At 40.7% G+C, this 21,503-nt stretch overlaps 1 protein-coding gene across 1 annotated transcript in view; it reads left to right on the top strand.

Annotated features, from left to right (window-relative positions):
* The first annotated feature begins 2,248 nt into the window (after positions 1-2,248).
* Positions 2,249-21,503, top strand: part of TTC7A (tetratricopeptide repeat domain 7A) — a 169,892-nt gene continuing 150,637 nt past the window's right edge. Inside the window, exons 1-3 of the mRNA XM_009076060.1 lie at positions 2,249-2,398; positions 4,010-4,178; positions 19,754-19,884. Coding sequence (XP_009074308.1) covers positions 2,249-2,398; positions 4,010-4,178; positions 19,754-19,884 — 450 coding nt within the window. The remainder of the gene's footprint in view (positions 2,399-4,009; positions 4,179-19,753; positions 19,885-21,503) is intronic.

Below are 21,503 nucleotides of genomic sequence, written 5' to 3'. Positions count from 1 at the left end.
GCGCAGGTGGCAGCTGGGCCGGTCGGTGCCTTCCCTTAGTGCGGGCACCGCGGCTGGGCCAGCGGCCCAAACCCTCCCCGTTTCGAAATGTCCCTCCTCGGCTTCTCGATACGTGTCCTGCTCGTTCTCTCTTGCCCCCTGCCCAACCCTGTTCGGGATGCCCTTGTGTTACCTCCCTCCGTTTCTGAAGGGCACTGCTTGATTTAAAGGCTCGCGTTCATCCAAACACCCATTCACATGTGAGACAGGTTTCATAAATAGCAAATGTATTCATATCTTTTTTTTTCTGTTACAACACACTACTTTGCTTCTTCTTTTTTTAATGATATTGCTTGTAATAAGTGAGTCAGCCTAAATCAGAAATATAAAATTCTGTGTTTGTGGTCAGCAAGTTGCAAAGAGCACCTGATCCTACCCACAGTACTGGCACAAGAGGTTCTGCCACTGATGTTGGAATACACATTTATTCTATGTATAAAGCCCCTTCTGCAGAGGAGTGTTTCTAGGATGTGGTCCGAGAGTTAATTGAAGCTTTCTGGGGTGCCTTAAACTTCACAGTGGGAAGCACGGTGAGGGAGATGTTGGTAGCTTAGTACGTGTTTATTTGCAAGTCTTTCCAAGCATGTACATGATGCAGGTCAAACCCTGTGCTGAGAACCACAAGTCCAACCTTTGAACTTTAGCCAGGTTTCAGCAGCGTGTTTTCCCAGGTGCAGAGATCATCGTGCAGTTTGGGGGCATTAATAGTTGAAGAGTTCATAGTAGTTTCTTCCCTTGTAATTAAGAGGCATAACAACAGTATGATTGCTGTAAAAACATGATTTGTTAACTTACTGCTATGTCATCATAACTTGCAAGTTATGAAAGCGCAATGCTTTGTTATTGCTAAGGAACTTTTCTTTCAGCAAGGGACTAGGGACAGTTTTGTGCTTCTAGAAACAATAGTGTGCTTGGATGAGATTTTTTTAATAGTAGTATTTGCTTTGTGAGATTGTGTATATTTATTTCTTAATTAGATATGGTCTTGCCTAATTCATTGTGTTTGGCTAAGAGACTAGTGACTCCCTGAAAGCTCTGTAGTGTTGTGTAGAAATGATTGCTTGCAAGATTGTGGGGAAATATACTTGAATGCTTCCCATTTTATGTGCCTGTACTTTGTTTATGCAAGTTAGTCACAGACCTGCAAATGAGCAGGAAGAGCTATGGTTATAATTTGATATGCAGCTGAACGGTTAGGCCACAAAGCCAAAGAAATCTCCCCCCCAGCCCCAAGCTGATTATTAATGCCATACAGAGTGTATAGGTAGGAACTGAGGATAAGTTGTCCTGTGGACTGAAAATATGGAAATAGGTACACTCTTGTGTTTCCCGCATTTTGGATTTTCAGACTCTGAAATGTGGAATATGTATGAAATGTAGGGCTTGGCTCTTTGATGTATAAAGATTTTCTTACCCTGCTTGACCCACTCGTGCTCTCACTGAGGTATTACTTTTATGAAAGAATGGACTGCAGAACTGGGCCCCTCAGGCAAGAACTCAAAGTACTCTGGTAGACTAAACTTTTTCAGCACGATTGCTACATTGTATGATGCTTGATGCTGTATGGAGTAGTGCTGCCTATGTTAGAGTTTCTCCTCTGTGGAACTGTGAACAGGGATGGATTTTATGTGGCATGTTGTGGCAGAGGATCAAGCCCAGTCCGTCTTTTAGTAATGGGTGTGTAGAATGTGCCTGAAGTATCTTTTAAATTTTTTTTCTGTGAACTTTCAGGGAAAAATATTACAAGTTTCTGATGCAGTTACTGCTGTGCTGTGAAATTCATAGCTTCTCTATAGTCTGAAGCATTCATTTCATGCTTGTACACTTGTAAGTCTAAAGCATGCACTGAAATGTTTGCTAAGATTGGTCTTACACTTTTGTGAGTTTTGTGATGAAAATTCTTAACTGTTAAATTACTGGCAATGCAAGAATGAACAGTGCTGCCAAAATGAAAGGATACATTAGGGAAAATCTTCAAGTCACGAGTAAGTGTAATTTCATTTTTTCATAGAAAATGTACAGTTTCCAGTAGATAGACATTAATGGAATTTTTTTTTGTCTGGTAGTTCTTCCTCATCCCCTCATTTGAGCTACTGTTTGTGTGTCTCAAAGGTGTGGGGTTTTTTGTTTTCATAATGCTGTTTATCATCAGTGCTGCACTAAAAAATGTTTCTTTGGTTGGTGTGTGCTTTCAGAGGACCACAGGAGTATGCTGCTTGCAGAGGTTCTTCTGGAAGAATGTCTGAAGGAAAACTTTGCCAAACTGAAGGACTCCATTCCACTGACAGAGAAGAATGAGCCAAAACTGAGTGAAGCTAAACAGTATCTGACCAATATCTTAAGCAGAGGAAAACTAAGAGTAAGTGAGCTCTGTCATCATAATCCCTGCCAACTGGATGCTGCTTTCATGTGATTAGTAGTCTCATAAAACTTGTTGGTGATGACTGTTCACATCTCTGTATGTACAGAGCTGTATTGTAGGTATTACTAGAGGACTGTTAATTTGCCTTGGCATTATCTTCTGTTGTGAGACTTTCTTTTTCATACACAAACAACTTATGTGCTACAAATACATGTCCTGTTTATTTTTTTATTAGAAAGAAGCAGAATAAATATTTAGCATTTCTCTAGGGTGGTGGTGTGTGGTCACATAGTGGTGTTGTCAGGCCAGCACAGCTGAGCAACCTACTGCTGCTCCTGACCTGAGACAACTGTGTACACCTAGTCAGCTCCAGATCAGAGGAGAACGTGATGTAAGCTACTGTCAGGAGCTTAAGGTTGTGTTGTCAGTCCAGGATTACAGCCTTGCCCTGCTTCCAGTCTCTGCCAGAGAAGTTATGCTTTTATTTTACTTTGTGGTCATGGTGCCCTGTTGGTAGCTGCTTGTCAACTTAGTTGCAGAGCTTCAGACTCTGCCTGGATAGCTGCTGCTGTGTTGGTGTCCTTGGACAGACAGTGGCATAATGGGTTTAGAAATGAGTTAATTGCAGCAGTCTGTTCTCGACTTTTTGTTACTTTTGGTCCTGAAACTGACAGTCTAGTGAGCTTGGAAATATATGTTATACTTTTACCATGTTAATTCCCAAGGAGCATGTGTGCAGTGGCTTTTCTGGAGGAGTTTTTTTAACTTTTTTGAAAGTCAGCCTATTTATAAAGTAAAATGGAGGGAGTAAGGAAGAGGAGTCTGTCCAATTCTCTTTCTCTACAGTTTAGCCCCAATAACAGCCAGAACAACTGAATTCTTCCAGGTCTTTGTGTTTAGTTTGGCTGCATGAGTTGCCATTACTGTTTCTTTGTTAGTGGTTACTTAGCTGTTCATGCAGCATTGATCCTGGGTTGCTTGCATGTATTAAAAAAATGGGCATGAAGGCTTAAGAACCTTTTCATGCCTTCCAAAGGATCTGAACAGATGTATTTTGTAGAGATTTTTGTTGCATGTGTTTTCAGCCCTTAAATGAAACGAATCTTAGAAATAACAGGTGTGCCTCCTGTCTTTCTATTGTTGCATGAAAATTCTTTGACAGCTTAGGAAAATTTGAGAGCTTTCTCACTCTGTAATTAAATGTACAGAGGACAGTGGACCACTTGTTTAAAAAGTGGTGCTTTCTGGCTCGTTTAAAAGCAGGGGGTTTTGTGTGTGTGTGTAGGTAGTTCTGACAATGCCAGCCTTTTATGTGCTGTCTGTGGCTGGTGAATCAATAGAACAGGTCAGCAGAAACCAAAAAGGTGGCTTGGAAGCTGCGTATTTCAAAACTGAGCTCCAGAGTGGTTGCCTGACCTTGTTGCCTGCTGCTCTCATGAGCACAGCACTAAGATCTCTAGACACTTCCTACTGGCCTGCAGAGCTAGCAGTTGTGAGAGGAAAGCATTTTGAATCTGCTTAATGTGTTCTTGAACACCTCATTCTTGCTATCTGGTATTTTACCATGTAAGTACTATTTTATTTTTTTTTCTCCATGCTCCATTTCAGCCTAAGTATATGACAGAAGCTATGCTGATCCTAGGAAAGCTTCATTATGTGGAGGGATGCTACAGGGATGCCATCAGCATGTATGCAAGAGCAGGAATTGATGACCTCTCAACCAAAGATGAACCTCTGTACATGCTGCGTTTGCTAACTGAAGCCTTCGTTATTAAAGGTAAAGGACCATGCGTGCAATTTTTGAAGTCTGCCACATTTAGGTCGAAGTTGAAAGTATTTCTGCAAGTGATTTGATTGGAGCAGAGTTAGGGCAAAGTTGTATGCTGTAAAAAATCCTACTGGGTGTGATCTGTGTAGTTTAAATTTAAAGGCATTACGAAGTCTTAGTCCATGGTTTTTGAACTTGGCTGGCTTGTAAAGAAAAGCTTGAAATTGGAAATCTTGTGGTAACTCTTGGCTGTAAGTCAGCAACATGCTTGAGCCTGTGTGTCCATTTTGGGAAAATCTAAACCCAGCACTCAGCTGAATTGGAGCCTGTGCTGTCTCTTAGAGTTCATCTACTTGTAAATTTCAGTGATTTCTGTGAATTAAGCAAGGACGTGTCTCCAAGTGTTAAACTCTGGACTAAGAGAATATGTGCTTCCAAAGCAGGTAGTGTATTTTTGCAATGCATGTCACACAGTATCAGATGCTATATACAAACAGGAATCTCTCCTCCCCCTCGTAACTCTGCAGACAATGCACGGTTTGAGAGATTCTAATTGAAACTACCTCTATGGGTAGTGAAATTGTATTTCCTTTTTCAGTGGGGGAAAGGAAGACCCTAGTCTGTTTTTGACTTGGGGGGAGAAAAAGATCAGTAATCTTCTCCTTCATTTGCTTTCAGTTCCTTTATAAATGTTGCTCAAGTACTGCTACCTATCTACTGCTTTCTACTCTTTTCAGCATGTCCACCAGCTAATTAGGTGAATGAGAACTCTGATGATCAGATACCTTCAACTGGTATGTAAAAGAGTGAAACCAAATCAACCCAAAATACTGTTTGACTGGGCTGCTAGTATTACTGATAATAATGTGTTTCGTGATCTCATGCAGTCATTCTGCTTTTTTGAAACCCTGTTTGTGCTGCTTTGCTTGCTTTGATTTTGGTTTTCTGTGGTACTGATCAAATCTACTTCATTAATGAGCTTTTGTGGAGCAGGACTAATTGGCTTGTAACTCACGCTCACGCTTGCATGGCACAGAGAAGTGAGTAACTGCCAGTGCATTCTTAGCAGTGGATGCACTGTCCTTGCAGAGAACTGGATAAGACCCTTGGTGAGGTGTGAGTGTATTGATAAGGTGTGCATGGAAACTGATGGCATAACACTCTTCCTATAAGACCTCTTCCATCATATTGACTACCTAACTTGCATTTGAAGATGTGGAGGTGTTTGCCTCAGAGGATGTAGGTTTTTTTTGTTTTTTTCCCCATGTTGTTTAGCATGGAATGTGAAAATTGTGTTGCCACTGTGTGTAAACCATAAGGAGCCCCTGCCATTGCAGAACAACCTGTATGCAGTTACTGTTCCACAGTCTTTATCCTTTGTGATGGTTATTTTCAGGTTAGCCAAGATATCAAGAGTATAATAAGTCACTCAATATACTACTGAAGTGTCTGGCAGAGAAAAGTTCAGCAAAGTGGAGCTTGTCCAGCTTTGTTTGGAGAGGGCAGTCTGCTAGGATCACAGTTCTCTCATGTTATGTGCTCAACCTCACGGTCTTAGAGAAGTAAGCCCTTAAATGTTAGAATTTTATACAGGTAGCTATGGAAATAGTGTGATTTAAATAATTATTTAAGTTTCCATTTTAAAACATGTGTGTCCATGTGTATGTGTATACTATATGCTATAGATTTTTCCTATTAGCCTTTTTAATATGATATTTCTCCAGAAATTGTTGATCCATAGCATATTATTGCCTTTGGTTGAACTATTGGTCACTTATGCAATCTGAAACTTTGTTTAAAGATGCTCTTAAATGTCTCTGTAGTAAAAACTTTGCAGGGTCATTTAGGCAGAACTCCAGAACAGTCTTGTCTATTTCAAGGCAGGGGTTACGTTCCCTGCTTAATTTCTTACTCAGATTTTCAGAAGTTGGGGAAAGCAGTTGGTTTAATAGAATATCCCTGTTCATTCATCATTAGTTAAGCAGCAGAACTTTGTTTCACCTCATAGAATGAACTTGAAGCTACCTTGATTTAGTGTAGTTAGCACTGCTGAGTTGTGCCTGTATGCAGAGTGGCAGTGTAGGTTCTCAGGCACTCAGGATTAGGCTGGGGAAAGAGAAAAGTCAAATCAAAGGCTTATTCTTTTAATGTGGACATTTATCCTTTTAATGTTGGATATTAACAGCAATGTAACAAGAAAGATGTGGGATACACTGCAAAGAGCTGTGTAGATGAAGTCAGTGATAGAAATGAAATATGAACCAGCAAAACTAAGTTCGGTTCTTTAGAACACCATTTAACTTCCACAACACTGAAGGCATTAAGCTCAGTCCCTGGACTCTTGCTCTGAAGGTGCAGAGCATTAGTAGGGTCATATTATGGTAAGAAACAATATAGATTTGCACCCTTGTGATTGGACGTGAAAGTTGAATGAGGGAAATGTTTTGTGCTTACCTTGCTCAGTAGACTTCTACCCAAAGTGAATATGAAGAAGTAAACGTTGAAGTTCTTTATAAATGTGAGGACTTGTGCACTTGATAAGTTACAGGAGAAATGGCAGAGAGGACAAGACTCCTCCAGTTTCTCAGCTGCTTTTTGTCCTGTTTCTAAACCCCTGGGTTGTGAGGAGTAATGTTTTGTGGGTGCTATGAGTGAAGCTCTGACAACAGTTGGATTTTTCACCGTGAGCAATTTTAACCTCTATGGTTAGTTAATAGGTGGTTGATTTGTACTTGTCTCCTTCCTCCCCATCCTTCACAAAGTTAATCCCTCCTTAAAACCTCTGCTCAATTCACAGTACTGCAGGTAACCTCTGATGCAAGCAGCTCTGTATTGCATAAACCAGTATTGAGTAAGCAACCTTTGCTTCTAATTCACTTGGGACACATTGTGGCTTTGTTACCTGGTTAAACAAGGAAACAAAGAAGGCCTTAGAACAACATATGTAACTCTCAGAGCTGGCGGGTTTCCCTGTCTGTACTTGCTGCAGAAACCCTGCAGAGATCTCTTCCTGTTCCCAGTCAGTAAATATTCCTGGTAGTAGGGTAGGTCACTACCACCCTTAGAAGGCACAGTGTAGCTCTAGCCAGGGTTCCAGCTTGCCTATATTCCAAGTTTGTTGAGAAGCTTCTATGTCAGTGCAGTGTTTGCTGCCCAGCCTTTTTTGCTGTGCTGCATGAGTGTGTGCCGAGAGCTGCGTTAACTGAGGGAGGCTCAGGCAAGGCTCATCTGACACGTGGGTCCTGTCTTCGTAATGCCTGAGAGGGGCTTTGGCTTGAGGTCAGGGGTGTGTGGCATCAGAGGTGCTGCCAGGTGAGTCAGCCCTGTGCTGAGTCCCCTGTGTCTGCCAGATCAGCTGCGTGTCCAGGCACTGGACTTCTCTACCTGGAGCAGGGTAGCCTGGAGATAGGGAGCTATCTAATCTGTGCTGCAGTGATTTAGGATTGCAAATGGTATCTAGTTTGCAAGTGGGTTTCTAGTGAGTTGAAACTTTCAAAGTCCCACTGCCTATTTTTCTCCTTTTCTCCCAGTGCATCCTGCAGCAATTTTTGTGGTATTATTGGCTGTTTGTTGCCAAGGGTCGGTTTAATTTGTGCAGCTTCAGTCTGAACTGTGTGTACAGTCAGAAGTTGGCCATTCTGGGGTGATTAATCTCCTCTTCAAATGGCATCTAACAGGGATGAAGTGCATAGTATTATACAGTACAGTCTCTGGCAAGTGTAAGGGGAGTCTGTGGACTAACTTCAGATGAATCCCTTGTAAATTTGTTTCCAAAAGTTTGGGTTTGTTTTTTTGTTTGTTTGTTTATTTCTTAGCTTTAGAAAAGACATCCATTTGTGTGTGGGCTCAATCTTTTCAGATCTCAGAAGAACAAGGTGATACTGTGTCTGTAAGAGCCTTGCTCATAGTCTGCATTTTATTGTGACAAGTCCAACCACAAGTCACATGTATGAGGAAATGAGGCTTGGTTAGTTCAGTGGCTTGAGTCTATCTTTTTGCTCTTGAACCCATTTTAGTAATTTAAAGATGTTTAAGATCTGTGGTGTGACGTGCCTGATAAACCCTGAGATCATGAGACAAACTCTGCTGGGTTGAAGCACGGGTCTTTAGAGCTCTCCTAAGAGCTGTGAATGCTGTGGCTGAAAGCAAAACCCTGAATCTACCCCATGAGGGTTTTTCCTGAGTTTGATAACGATAAACAGCCAGGAGTCTGCTTCCAGGGTTCTGTGTTCAGTCCAGTGTGTTGTGGATTTCGTGTTTATTTGTTCGTTTTTAGGACAAATATCTGAGCTTGTGTGTTCCTGTTTTTCTGTGGTTGTATCTTTTGAACTTCAGTGATAAGAAGGTTAGTATGCTTGGAATTATATTGTTCTGCTTTCTCCCCACGTGAAATCTTTGTCTTGATTTTATAATACTGGAAGTGGTTGTTTGGAGGTTATAGTGGTGTCCTGAAAGGAAAATGGTGATATCACACAGAGATGATAAACAGAAAACCTGACCTTTTACTGGGCTGGTTTGGAAACTACTTGCTTGGTTTTAATCATGATTTTAGATTGACCAGCTGAAGCCTCGAAATTTGAATAATCTGTTTTAAACTTGCTTTGTGATTGTGCTGCTTAGTTTTTTATTTCATCAGCTTGTACTACTTTAAAAACAGTAGATTTGCATTCAGTAAGTCTGGTATTAAAGTTGTTCATTCTAGTTAATCAGAGATGTATCATACACTTGTTCATACTCTTCATTGGAGTATTCATTCTAGTTAATCAGAGATGTATCACACACTTGTTCATACTCCTCATTGGAGTGTTTAATTTTGACATTTGCTTGTGTGTCATTCATTTTGTAATATGGTTTTCTACATGAAGATTGATTTCCTACGTGAGATTTGTGTTCAGCTGTATTTGTTTGGAAATTAAAATAAAATGTGCAGTTAAAAATAGCTTTATTGCAAAACTATGTTCTGATAAGTCTACTTTGCCTTCCTCTCCTTAAAGAATTTGATTAAGAATCTTTTTTTGGTTAAACAAATGAATTTGACTTGCTATAGACACTGTTTTAACTCAGTGTTTCTGTTAAGTGTCAAAACTGATAAATTTCCTGTCAGGTGTGCGTTTTTTTAAAATCATAGGTGAAATTGAGAAAAAATAAGCTTTCCTGTTTGGTTTTATTCAGTCAAGGCTTTGTTGGTTCATTGAACTAAATTAGTGGAGAGAACTGACGGGGAAAAGGTAGGAGTTTGGGGTTTTTTTTCTTGTTTTATTTTTGTTCTCTCTGGAAGAGAGTACCTCTGTTTTAAAGACTATTTCAGTACTTCTTCAAGCTCGTTTCAGATCTTAAGCCACTAACTTTTTCAGTTCAGCTTTTTTACTGCTGCTACTGATCCCACAGTGCAAGGATATATTGCATTCTAATAATGGTAATCGGTTATTGTGTGTTATGTGCTTAACTTAAGCAGCCTTACTTTTAACTAGAGTCCCTCTGAAAGCAGAATTTCCAGTTAGCTTCTCTGGGATGAGGTATTTGTCCACTTAGTTTTCAATAACTGAGATGTAATGACAAAACTGTGGAGTGTGGAATGATTTTAAGTGCCAGTAGTTCAAACAAGGACAGTTAAATTGAGTTTAGAAACATGTAGCTTTGCAGGGCCATAATTTATTTCATGATCTTCTTTTGAAAGTGAATTTACACTTCTAACTTCTTTTTGCAGGAAGCATTTTTAATTCAGGTCATGTTTTATAAACCTCTTAACAGGCTGTACGTGCACTTTGTGAGACTGTTCCTCATTTCAGAGGGCATAACATTTTTCAAGATGTCTACTCCTTTTTTCCAGACGAGTGTTTGGAATACTAGTCAGCTTCTTGTGTGCCAAAAAACCCCCTCCCAGTGGTTATGCATACTCTTGTGCTTGGGATCTTTACTACAGGCTGATTTATAAGAGTTCTTGAAACTCTTGAAGAAAGACTTGCTATAATACCTAAAAGGAGAGAGTGTGTGTGTATCTTACTATGTAAGAACATATCTTGTCTTGTTAACTGAAACAAGATTAGGAAATGGACAAGTGGAAGGTTGATGGCAAATACCTGCAGTATGCAATTGTATTAACCTAGATGTTGCTTCTGAGATGATAGATGGCTTGCACTTGTCTCCTTAACTGATGTTTCCTCTGCTGGTAGCTACTGGCTGAGGCTACTTCCATCAGTATTTTCAGCTGTTGCTATGACTAAGTAGAACTTAGTCCAAACACAGTGGAAGAAAAAGATTTGTTTGCTGGAGGATTTTTTTCTGGTTTTTTTTTTTTTTTTTTTAAAGGGTCTGGTGGGGGCAGGGCACAAATGCCTTTGTTGGAATTCTCTGATGACTGTGAGATTAATCTCACTGAGCACTGAGATCTGTGGGGAGATGGGTTCCTTTAAACAGAGCCTAAATAATAAAATTAATTTTCTTGCCTGTCCAGTAGAAAAATTAAGTCCCAGCCACAAGGATGCATGATGCAATAAGATGTTAAAATTTGAGTAACTCAGGATAAGACACTTTGTTGGCAGAACTTGTTTTCACTTTTGCTTGACAAAATATGCATCTTTTAAATGTTAATCCACATCAGAGAGAGAGGCACTTTGTTCTATACCTGGTATGCACTTCAAAGTGCTATTTTTCACATTTCTGACAGTGAGACAGGAAACATGCTGTTAATTCATGTTGGTATCAGAGTAGCTGTCTGATAGGCAAAAGCCCCACTTTGTAGATGCTGATGTCCTTATAAAAGGGCCTAGTCCTAGTATGCCTTACTTGGGAATTCAGAATAGGAGTTCAAGAGTTTAGACTTGTGCTTATGTTGTGACAGTGATGACTGTGAAACTGTTGTCTGTTGGCCTTGGTGCCACTGCTTTTCAGCTTGGATGTGAAAGGTTTGCCAAGCCCAGCCTTGGGGTTCTTTGTGCAGTTAGGCTTTGCTATTGCACTCCATGAGCTCTTCTCTGCTCACTTTTTTAGAAGTAGTTTGTTTAGCACAATCAGCTATGCACAAATGCAGCATGGGGGTGTGACTTTTTAGACTTCTGACAAGAGCTAAATGCAGGCCAGTAAATGCAATTATTTTGTTAATATGATTTGGTTTCTGCAATCATAAGGTTTTGTTATGCTTCTGCCTCCTTTTCCACACACAGTTGCAGGTGCTGGTTGCACACATGCATAAAACCCTCTTCACCTTCTGCACTGTGGTTTAGTTCTCTAAAGCTGTTAGGGTTAGCAGCATCAGGAGATGCTTTTCTGAGGAAATGGAACAAGGAGCACGCGATGTTTGTATGGTTACATGAGACAACATGCTACACTCATTTTCACTAAAAGAAAACAAATATAAATGTACTCTCAGGTGGCCTAATCTAAAGGTAGCTGTTAGATGACTAATGATGCTGGTTGATGCTGGAGCTGTGTTGTGTAGCATGGTAAGTGTCCAGTGGCTATGGGGAATTTCCATTTGCTGGTTTGTCCTGGAGTAAGCTTTGAATGTCTCTGACCATTTTTGAAGTGACAGGACAACATCCCATTAGTCATTGCAGTCTCTGTCGGTTCTAATAACTTTAAGTTGAATTGGCTTGAGTGGCTGGTATGAATCAGCATAGTAGAATATGAATTGCCCTTCCTTTTTCTCCCTCCTGCTCTGAAAACCACAATCTTTTAGGCTGGAAGGCTTCAAAGATCGGGTCCAGCTGTTAACTCAGCACTGCCAAGTGCACCACTAAACCATATCCCTAAGCACCACATCTACACATTTTTTAATACCTCTAGAGATGGTGACTCCTGGGCAGCCTGTTCTAATGCCTGACCACCCTTTCAGTGAAGAAATTTTTTCTAATATCCAATCCAAACCTACCCTGGCACAACTTGAGGCCTTTTCCTCTTGACCTGTGCCTTGTTACCTGGGAGAAAAGACTGACCCTCACCCTGTTATAATGTCCTTTCAGGTAGTTGTAGAGAGTGATATGGTTCCCCCTCAACCTCCTTTTCTCCAGGCTAAACAACCCCACCTCCCTCAGCTGTTCCTTATAAGATGTGCTCCAGACCCTTGACCAGCTCTACTGCCCTTTTCTGGGCATGCACCAGTGCCTCAGTGTCTTTACTGTAGTGAGGGGTCCAAAGCTGAACACAGGATTTGAGGGGTAGTCTGATTCAGTAACTGACTGCAGCTGGAATGCCATGTCATGGAATGTAGCCCCTTGTACTAGGACAATATGTTATAGCAGTAGTCCCTGAAGTGGAGTATGTGTGCCCCAGGGGGTAAGCAAGATGATCTACTGAGGTAGATGAGAAAAATACTAATAGTTATCTTTTCTTAAAACAAACAAAAAACACACCACCACCACGAAAAATAACAACCCAACCCACATTGAAATTAAGCTTTATTAAAGTAATTTATTGAGAGTGTTGTCCTCAGTCTGTATGTCAGAGGGTCTCATGTCATGTAGAGTCTATAAAAGTGTCTTGCAAAAGAGAGAGTGTTCCACAATGCAGAGGGACTCACAAGGGCATCCTCACGTGTTTGTTCCCTTCCATGTATTGCAGTTCACCTGTTTGTAGTTAAGTGGATTTAAGTGTTGTACTGTCTAGTTTGAATTAAACTAAACCTTATGAAATGAACAAGTAGCTTAAAGATTCCCTCAAAGAAACTGGGTTTCAGGTAATACTAGTAATAGAAGCACAAGTGAAAAATAAGAAAATGCAGAACTTACACGAGTCCTAGCATGAGCTCTTCAATCAGGTAGAAGCAATGACAGTCTGATTGGACCAATGATGTTTGAAGTCCAGTGATACTCAGTTCAGTACTTTAAAAAAATTCATTTAACTTAAATTTTTAGAAGCCTCTTTTGAGGTTTCTTATTTGAGAGTGAAATATGAAAATCCACATACCATTGGGGAAACACTTGTTTTTCCTGCTATGGAAAAATGGCTGAAATAATATGCATAAAACAACAAGGCAGCAAACTAAAATACATTCATCTGAGAGACACAACATATGTTGCTGAGAATCTGATACCATGTGCCCCTAAATTTTTAGAAGCCTCTTTTGAGGTTTCTTATTTGAGAGTGAAATATGAAAATCCACATACCATTGGGGAAACACTTGTTTTTCCTGCTATGGAAAAATGGCTGAAATAATATGCATAAAACAACAAGGCAGCAAACTAAAATACATTCATCTGAGAGACACAACATATGTTGCTGAGAATCTGATACCATGTGCCCCTGTGCACACAGATGTTCCAGTTTTGGTAATAACATCATCTCAGAGCATTGGAATTGCCAAAGACTTGAAAAAACAAGCATTAGAAGAAATTGTGTGGTGTGGGAGTCTTGGTATACACGTGCATGAAAGTGCAAATATTTCTAATGTTTCTCAACTTAAGGAGTTTGTCAGATTCTGGTTCAATAATGAAATACACTGAGAACTACTTTAGCAGCAAAGAGGGGCTTGAAAGTACACCAAGTGCTGTAGGATGTCATCAGTGGGGTTAAGTCTATAAACACAAGACTTTTAAATACTATCTTTATGATAATTTGTAATGAGATGGGGAGTGACCATGAAAATCTTTTGTACCACACCAAAGCTCAGTGGCTGTTTCACAGCAAAATGGTTAAAATAGTTGTCAAACTTACAGGCAAATTATGCTTTTTAGCTTTTACAAAACGTCCAGTGTTCTCAGGCCTTTGCTCTGATGACAGATGCCTATCGGTAGCATGTTAACTAGCAGATATTTTTGGAAGAAACAGATACAAAAATATATAATAAATAAATTGTGAAGCAGTATGTATATAGCTGTATGTGTGTTGGGTATGCATGCTTGATACTTTTTTAACTTACAGGGTATATGATTAGAGCAGTTTGGAGACTGCTGTATTACAGGTTAAAGCTAAGGTTTAAAGACGTACCATGAAGCTTAAGAGCAGCCAGCTGATAGGCAGCAGGTCTGAATATGCTCCGAAAAATGAGTGTCTTTGGATTAAGGTTGCTGATTTTCTGCTATGCATAAGGTATTCAGTGTGATGCAGAGCCTACACAGCATTGGTCAAGGGTAGGTGACTGAGGTTGTGTCTCAGGGGAGTGCTTGCTACCTTCTGGCTTCACAGCCACTCGATCAAAAAGCTGTCCTAGTTTTAGCAATCAGCTTTAATTGTAATTAACAGTCTAACCAGATAGAGTTCTTAATTTGAAAATAATTGGAGTAACACTGTTAGCATTGGTTTATTGCATCTAGCTGGGAGTAGGGGTCTTGAGTTCTGCATTGGTGCAACGGAGCAGCCTTGCACAGGTTACTTAAATTTTCACCTTCATTCCCAGCTTAGAGATGGAAAGGTCTTCAGATTATTTTATTTAGGGCTACTGGAATTTTCTGCTTTGCCAGCTTTGAGACTTTTGTATTAAAAATACCTGAAGACTATAACAGATTGCTGGGAATATACAATAATCCTGTATAATAGGAAAAACAAAACCTGTCTTTTCCTCCCCACCTTTCGTGGAGTGCAGTATGAAAGAGAGTCTTCAAAACCAAGGGCTTCTAGGCTTTTCTTCCCCCTCTTCTTCTATTTGCATTGCAAATAAGTCTTGCTGAAAAAAATCATACAAATAAGTCTTGCTGAAAAAATCATAACTTAATTGCTGGGGACATGAGTGTCAAGACCAGGTTGTGAATTATTTAAACTGCTGTGAATTGTGGCAGAAATAATGCTGGGTCTTGCCTACGTCAACATAACCCTGACTGCTGCTTTGGCTTGTTGAGGTTCAGGCTGTTTTGCTTTCCCAGAGGCTGTAATGGAATAGCTTGGTTGAGTGCTGGTGCTCTTAAGTTCAAGCCTTAGCTGGAGGGGCAGGCTGGTTGTAATATCTCTAGAATGGTTTGGTTGTGCTTTTTAATTTTGTCTTTGAAGAGTGTTTAGTATTCTGCTGAACTTTGATTAGTCAGCATGCATGTGGGTATGTTTGAAGAGCTAGTTTTAAAAATAGTCTTGTTTCAATGCTAATTGATTTCCTAGAGTCACACTTCTGAACTAGGCTGAAAGATGAAGTGCACCCTCTGCTTGGGGACGGTGTCCCAGAATGACTGGGCGTTCGCCAGAATGAGAAGGTGCACACTACCAGTTCGCCTGCAGCAGTTGCCGTGTGGCATGTTCACACGTGGATTACCTCAAGGCAAATGACTTATCTTCCTGTAGCTAGAGTAAAACTGTTGCATGCATTTAGTTTAACATCATGCTGGCTTCTGGCCAGGCTGGCCTGTCTGTGTGGCACAGGAGCATAGGTGCTGTAACCTTGCTCTGCAGACTGTGGCTGGTGTGGTTGGCAGGGCTGTAAGTTTCGCCCTAAGGTGGTTTCTTGCTTCAGGTTGTCATAGTTATGTTCCACGCAAGCATAGCACCAGGGCATAACACAGGAGGTCAGCTTCATGCTCTTTGTGCTATTGTGTTTCTTCAGTCTCTTCTTTAGATTGTCAGGTAGTTCTGATGCTCCAGGTTAACACTGTTGGTGAGTCGGGTGCTGCTGCTGACCCCAAATTCCCACCATTCCTCAGTTGTCTAAATTAATCCAAATCAAGGAGGCTTGAAGTCCATGTTAAAAGGAAATTAAAAGAAGCTGTGAAAGAATTGGTATATTTCTCCTACTCTGAAGGGGAATGCTGGTATTTGTTAAACTAGTTTATGAACCAGAGGAAAATAAAGCCAGGTTAGCCTCCTCTTCTCCCTAGTCGTTGTGCAGTATCCATGTATGCACTGAGGCTTTCAAGACCAGGCTGGGTAATGCCCTGAGTTGGTCCTTCTTTGAGTAGGAAGTCAGACCATGGACCTTCTGGTATTCCTTCCAGCATGAATTTTTGTCTCATATGTGTTGCTGAGAATCTGATATCATGTGCCCATGTGCACACAGATGTTCCAGTTTTGGTAATAACATCACCTCAGAGCATTGGAACTGCATGATATGATGTCTTCCCTTGACAAGGACTGAGTGAGGTGAAAGTGGAAATAAGCCTTCATAAAATTTCCCCCTTCAGGTTTCCATAAATGAGAGCAGTGCATTTCAGCTCTAGAAAAGATTGCTTCAGTGATAGGTCTTACAAACCAAACCATATGGATTTGGATTTTGGGTTTTTTTTCTGACATAAATACAAGTTAGATTTGGGAGCAGAGAAGAAGGGGCAAAGATTATAGAAAGGTCAAGAACATGAGATTAATCTTTGGGAGAACTACAGGAGGTGAATGGAAGCCTTATCTTTATGCAGGAAAGAAAAGCAGTGTTTCTATACATAGAAAGTTACTGCCTCTGAAGTGGGCAGAGTTTGTTCTTTTAAAAATGAGCATCTGGAAACATGTCTCTATTTAAATCTTGAGCTTGGGCCATATACTATAAATCTGGGTCTTCACTATATAAAAAAATTACTATGGTATATATGTATGTATATAATTAAATTTGGACACCTGATTCATATGAGAAAAATGTTAGCACAGATAAATTTTTAAGTTGGGATTTATAACCACAGCTGTTTGTGAAACATACCCAAGTCCCTTTACCTTAATCAGTTACCAAGAAAGCATATAGCTTTATGCTTTACTCAGAAGCTAATTCGGTCTTAGCAAGAGCTCTACTTCTCTTGCTAAATCCAGCATGGAAGTAGCATGCACTTTCATGGCTTTCCAACACTTTTTGGAAACAGAGTTGAATTTCAAATGTGTGTTGTGCTGCAAAGTTTTTTCTGTGCTGATAACTGGGGGATGAAGAAGAGTTGGTAGAATTTGTGCTCTCAGCATTGGAGGGCTTGTCAACAGTCTTACTCAGTTGCACTCTAAGCAAATCTGTAATTGTTGGGGCTTTGTATTGTGAGAACAGAATTGGTGGCTGCAAGAATAGGGAATTTGTTGTTTTTCTTCTGTTCCTCCCCTTGTCTAGTGGATTTGCAGTCTGTTTGCTCTAAAATTTCTTTTCACTGCATTTCTGTAGTAGGGGAGAATAGCCCTGTTTGGATTCTGTAGAAGATTTTATACTTGAGTGACATCAGGTCAGTGCATATGATATTAGCAGAAGGAACCATGACTAATGTCACATCATGTGGGTCATTTTTCTTTCTTGCCCTTTACAAGCAGAAAAATGTGTGCAATGTAGCATAGTATCTGTTTTAATACACTGTATATTGCTGTATATTTAGTGTGGCAAGAACACTTTTGGAGACGTTCGTTTGTCTGTCTCTAATCAGCCCCAGTGCTGTTTTTCTGACTGCATGGATGGGCATGTTTGTTGTCAGTACTTAATGCTGGCAAAGGCTGCTTGCTTTCCTCCCCCGTGTCAGAGCTTAGAGATAGCAACTCCTTGCAGTGGGCTGTAGGATGTATGTAAATGGCTTTTTATCAGCCTGTTCTCTCTGTGTGACATCTCCCACGATAACCACCCCCACACAGACTGTGCTAGGATGGCTCTTGCAGTTTGATTAAATCCTGCATGTGTATTAATGTCAGTGGATTGTACTGGATTTTTTTCAGGGCCCTCAGCCCTACCTTGCACTTCAGGGGATGATGACTCTGAAATGCACACTTGTTAACATTTATTTTCAGTTAAAGGGAATGAATAAAAATTCTGAGCTAGATAAAACTGAGACAGATCTAAGAAGAATATTTGTAGGCTGTTTATACTATCTGGAGTGCTGGATATTTGTGGTTTGGTTTTCTTTTCTGTTGAGGGGGGTAATGTTCTCTTTTCTCCTTTGTTCATTACATAGTGACAGGGTTGGGGAATAGAAGCATTGAAATAATAGGAAACCAACCCATGATATAAGGGCCGAGACTTCATAGATTGACTAGAGACAAATTCTTCTATCTGAATGCTGTACAAGGTATACATCAGAAGAAAGGAGAGCAAACAATGGGCATTAGTTAAAGGCACCAAAATGATTGTCATGCCCATCCCCCTGACACTGTCGGTTTGAAGTAAATTCAGTTCTCCTGGTCTACTCTGGTCCAGATTTTCAAAGGTGAAAGGTACTAATGTGTGTTTGTCGAAGATAAAGATCTTTGAGGGAACATGTTGCGAACTTCTGACTTGGTTCTCCACTCCTTCTGCTTTCTCACACCTCCCAAACTTGCACCTCAACCCGCTGAACTAACTGCTCATGTCTGGCTCAAATGTAAGACATGAGATAGGGAAACTCCTAGCAGAGTAACCAAGGGGACAAAACAAACATTGAACATGAGAAGTAAACAAAGCTAAGACTGCCTAGGAACCTCAGGCTCCTTCAGCATGAGAGCTCTTACTGTATCGTACATCATGGGGAAACCTGGCTACCCATTGCTGCTTCACAACTGTTTGTTGCCAGGAGTCCTGAAATGAGCAGTTCTGAGGTGTTATGCCTCCTAGGGCTGTGGGAGCGCAGGAAATTGTGGGTCCAGGTATGCACAGTGGCTCCTCATCTGGAGCAGAATCCTTTGCCATGTGCTGCAGTGATCGAAAGAGCTTGCTTGGAGAGGCTGTGCAGACAGCTAAATTCTTTTCCGTAGATCTGTGTCAAGAACACTATAATTTAGTGTTTTTCATGTTTCTCATTGTTATTAGGGCATGTTGTTATATATAAAATGTATAGAGAAGCATGTGCTGAAGTTTTGATAACCTGTGTTAGGCTACTGGGCATCAGTGCAGTTGTGATTGGTGTAGAAGGCCCAAGTTTCCAAGCAGTGGTGTCTTGTAGAGATCCAGTGTGGCATAGGAACCTACACCAATCAGAGTAAAATTGGTATGTGGATGTGTAGCCTCTCCGAATAGATTCAGAAATATAAAGGATGTCATATAGGGTGATGCTAGACAAGGATGTGATAGCAAAAGATTTTAATATAGGGACAGTAGCTGTGGGTCTTCAATTAACATATGCTTTGTTTGTCAGTGGTGTTGGATGATGATACAAGAGAGTTTTAGTAGTACAAAGCCCAATATTTTTTTCCTTTCATTGGAAAAGAGGGTGATTTTGTTGTTAAGTGTCTCTTGTGCCTTGCCAAGAGCTTGCTGTGTGTCCATGAGCAATTTGCATGTGCTCAGATTTTCCAAGAGAGGCCTCAGATTTTCTGACTTTGTTTAGGTGTCATTTTCCAGTTGTTTTGGTTTGAGGTTTTTTTTTGGCTTTGTTTTTTCCCCTCAAAACTGCTGCTTATTGAAAGCTTCACTTGAAATAGTGTATGCCTAGAAATTATCAAATCCAGTGCCAGTGTGTTTGAAACAGCACTTGCATTGAAGCACCCAAAATCTATAGCTGTCTTTGGAAATACAGGCCTTACCTTATCTCTTGGCTCATTCCCACCAGAGGGGTTGTATGTCCTTTCTTCCTAAAGTGTTTGAAAGGCACTGTAAGAGTGTGCAGTAAAACTGTGTTAGAGCAGCATGACAAAAATGCCTTGCATGTGTAGGAATTGTATTTTCCTGGGGGGGTTGTCCTGAAAGTCACCAAAACAAGAGGGAAACCCACCTATGGAAAAAACTTTTCCTGTCAGCTGGTAAATAAAGAATAACATGGCTATACTGCTGTCAGTGGGCTTCAGTTAAAGAAAGTGTTGGCATTTTGCAGGTCTGTCACTGGAGCGCTCAACCAACTCAATTGCCTCACGTGCTCGACTGTGTGAAAGGGAGGAGGAAGTCATGGCTTGTTTTGAGAGAGCGTGTGTCATTGCCCAGGTGTACTTGCAGGAGCTTGAGAAGGTAAGAAGAAATGGGCTCAGGGTGTTGCGTGATGGCCTGGGTGGAATTTCCAGGGTTTTGACAGCAAAAATGAAAAAATGATGGAAAAATGTCGAACGATGGTTGACAGTAAGGAGTAGGAAAACAAATTGGAAGGAGTGAGGTGTCTCAGTAAAATCAGTTGCAAAACTGCAGTTTAGCTGGTCTTTACCTGTTTCTTCTGAGAATGAGGTCTGGAAACCAATTTTGCCTGTGGTAAAGCACCAAATACTTCAGACAATGCTCAGGTTGTATCTCTAGTTTAGCTCTTACTAAAGAGAAACTGCAAACATTGCATAATAAGTGCCAGCATGAAGGGACTCAAGACGTTTTACATACCTGTCATGTAAATGATACACAATAGTGGATTCTGAGGTCTCTAACAAACTGAAAGAAACCTTTCTGGGTCAGCCGTAGCATTTTAGTTGCCAATGCTTCACCTTCTCCAAGTGAACCTGGAGGAATCTAGACCATTAGAACTTAGATCCCTCATCCCTGGAAGTGTTCAATGCCAGGCTAGATGGGGCTCTGAGCAACTTGGTCTAGTGGACAGTGTCCCTGCCCACGGCAGCGGGATTGAAACTAGGTGATCTTTAAGGTCCCTTCCAAGACAAACCATTCTGTAGCAAGTAACTGCTTGGTTGTAACAGTAACAACTAAGTAACAGCAAGTACCAGTGGTTGTCTAGGATGCTGAGTAAGAAGAGTGCTGTGAGCCTTTCACTGAGCTGTGCAGATATGTGCCACTGATCTGCTGGGCACATATTTAGTGATCTCTAGCTCTGCAACTTTGCCTACTTGAGTTTACAGGCCATACTGTGTGCTTCTGTGCCCTTCCTTTGCCACATGTTGTGCTTGACATCAGCAGTACCAATGCCAATGCTTGTTATCTGTTCTGTAACTTAAAGGTGTTTGACCTTCAGACCAGATATTTCTGCTCTTCTCAGAAGCAAAGGTGTGTTTCAGGTTTTTTGTTTGGTTTTGTTGAGGTTTTTTCCTGCTTGCATTGAAGCAAGAAAAAATGGGCTTAGTGCGTGTATGAAACTTCATTAAGAAATCCAGTTAGCAAGTCGTTTGGTCTGTTTCTTTGCAGGAAAAAAACTGAACGGCTTTTTAAAAATTAAGCACTCTTCTCTTTTGGAAGGATGAGTTTCTGCCAGTACTGGACACTGAATTTTTTTACTGACTGCTTAGGTCTATGAAGAAGAGAGTTTGAACTGTAATTCATTTGTCTTAGAATCATAGAATCAGTAAGGTTGGAAAAGACCTCTGATATTATCAAGGCCAACCATTAACTAGCGCTGCCAAGTCCACCACTAAACCATGTCCCCAGGTGCCATGACCACATGCCTTTTGAACACTTCCAGGGATGGTGACTCCACCACTTCCCTGGGCAGTCTGTTCCAATGACTGCCCACCCTTTCAGTGAAGAAATTTTTCCTAATATCTAATCTAAACTTCTCCTGGCACAACTTGAGGCCATTTACTCTGCTCCTGTCACTTGCTACCTGGAAGGAGACTGAGCCCCACCTCACTACAACCTCCTTTCACATAGTTGTCTTCTGGACACAGAGATAAGAATACAGGATTACTGATAGATAT

This window comes from Acanthisitta chloris, unplaced genomic scaffold (genome assembly GCF_000695815.1).
Source record: "Acanthisitta chloris isolate BGI_N310 unplaced genomic scaffold, ASM69581v1 scaffold476, whole genome shotgun sequence".
Taxonomy (NCBI): domain Eukaryota; kingdom Metazoa; phylum Chordata; class Aves; order Passeriformes; family Acanthisittidae; genus Acanthisitta; species Acanthisitta chloris.
This window is presented reverse-complemented; position numbering and strand designations above follow the sequence as displayed.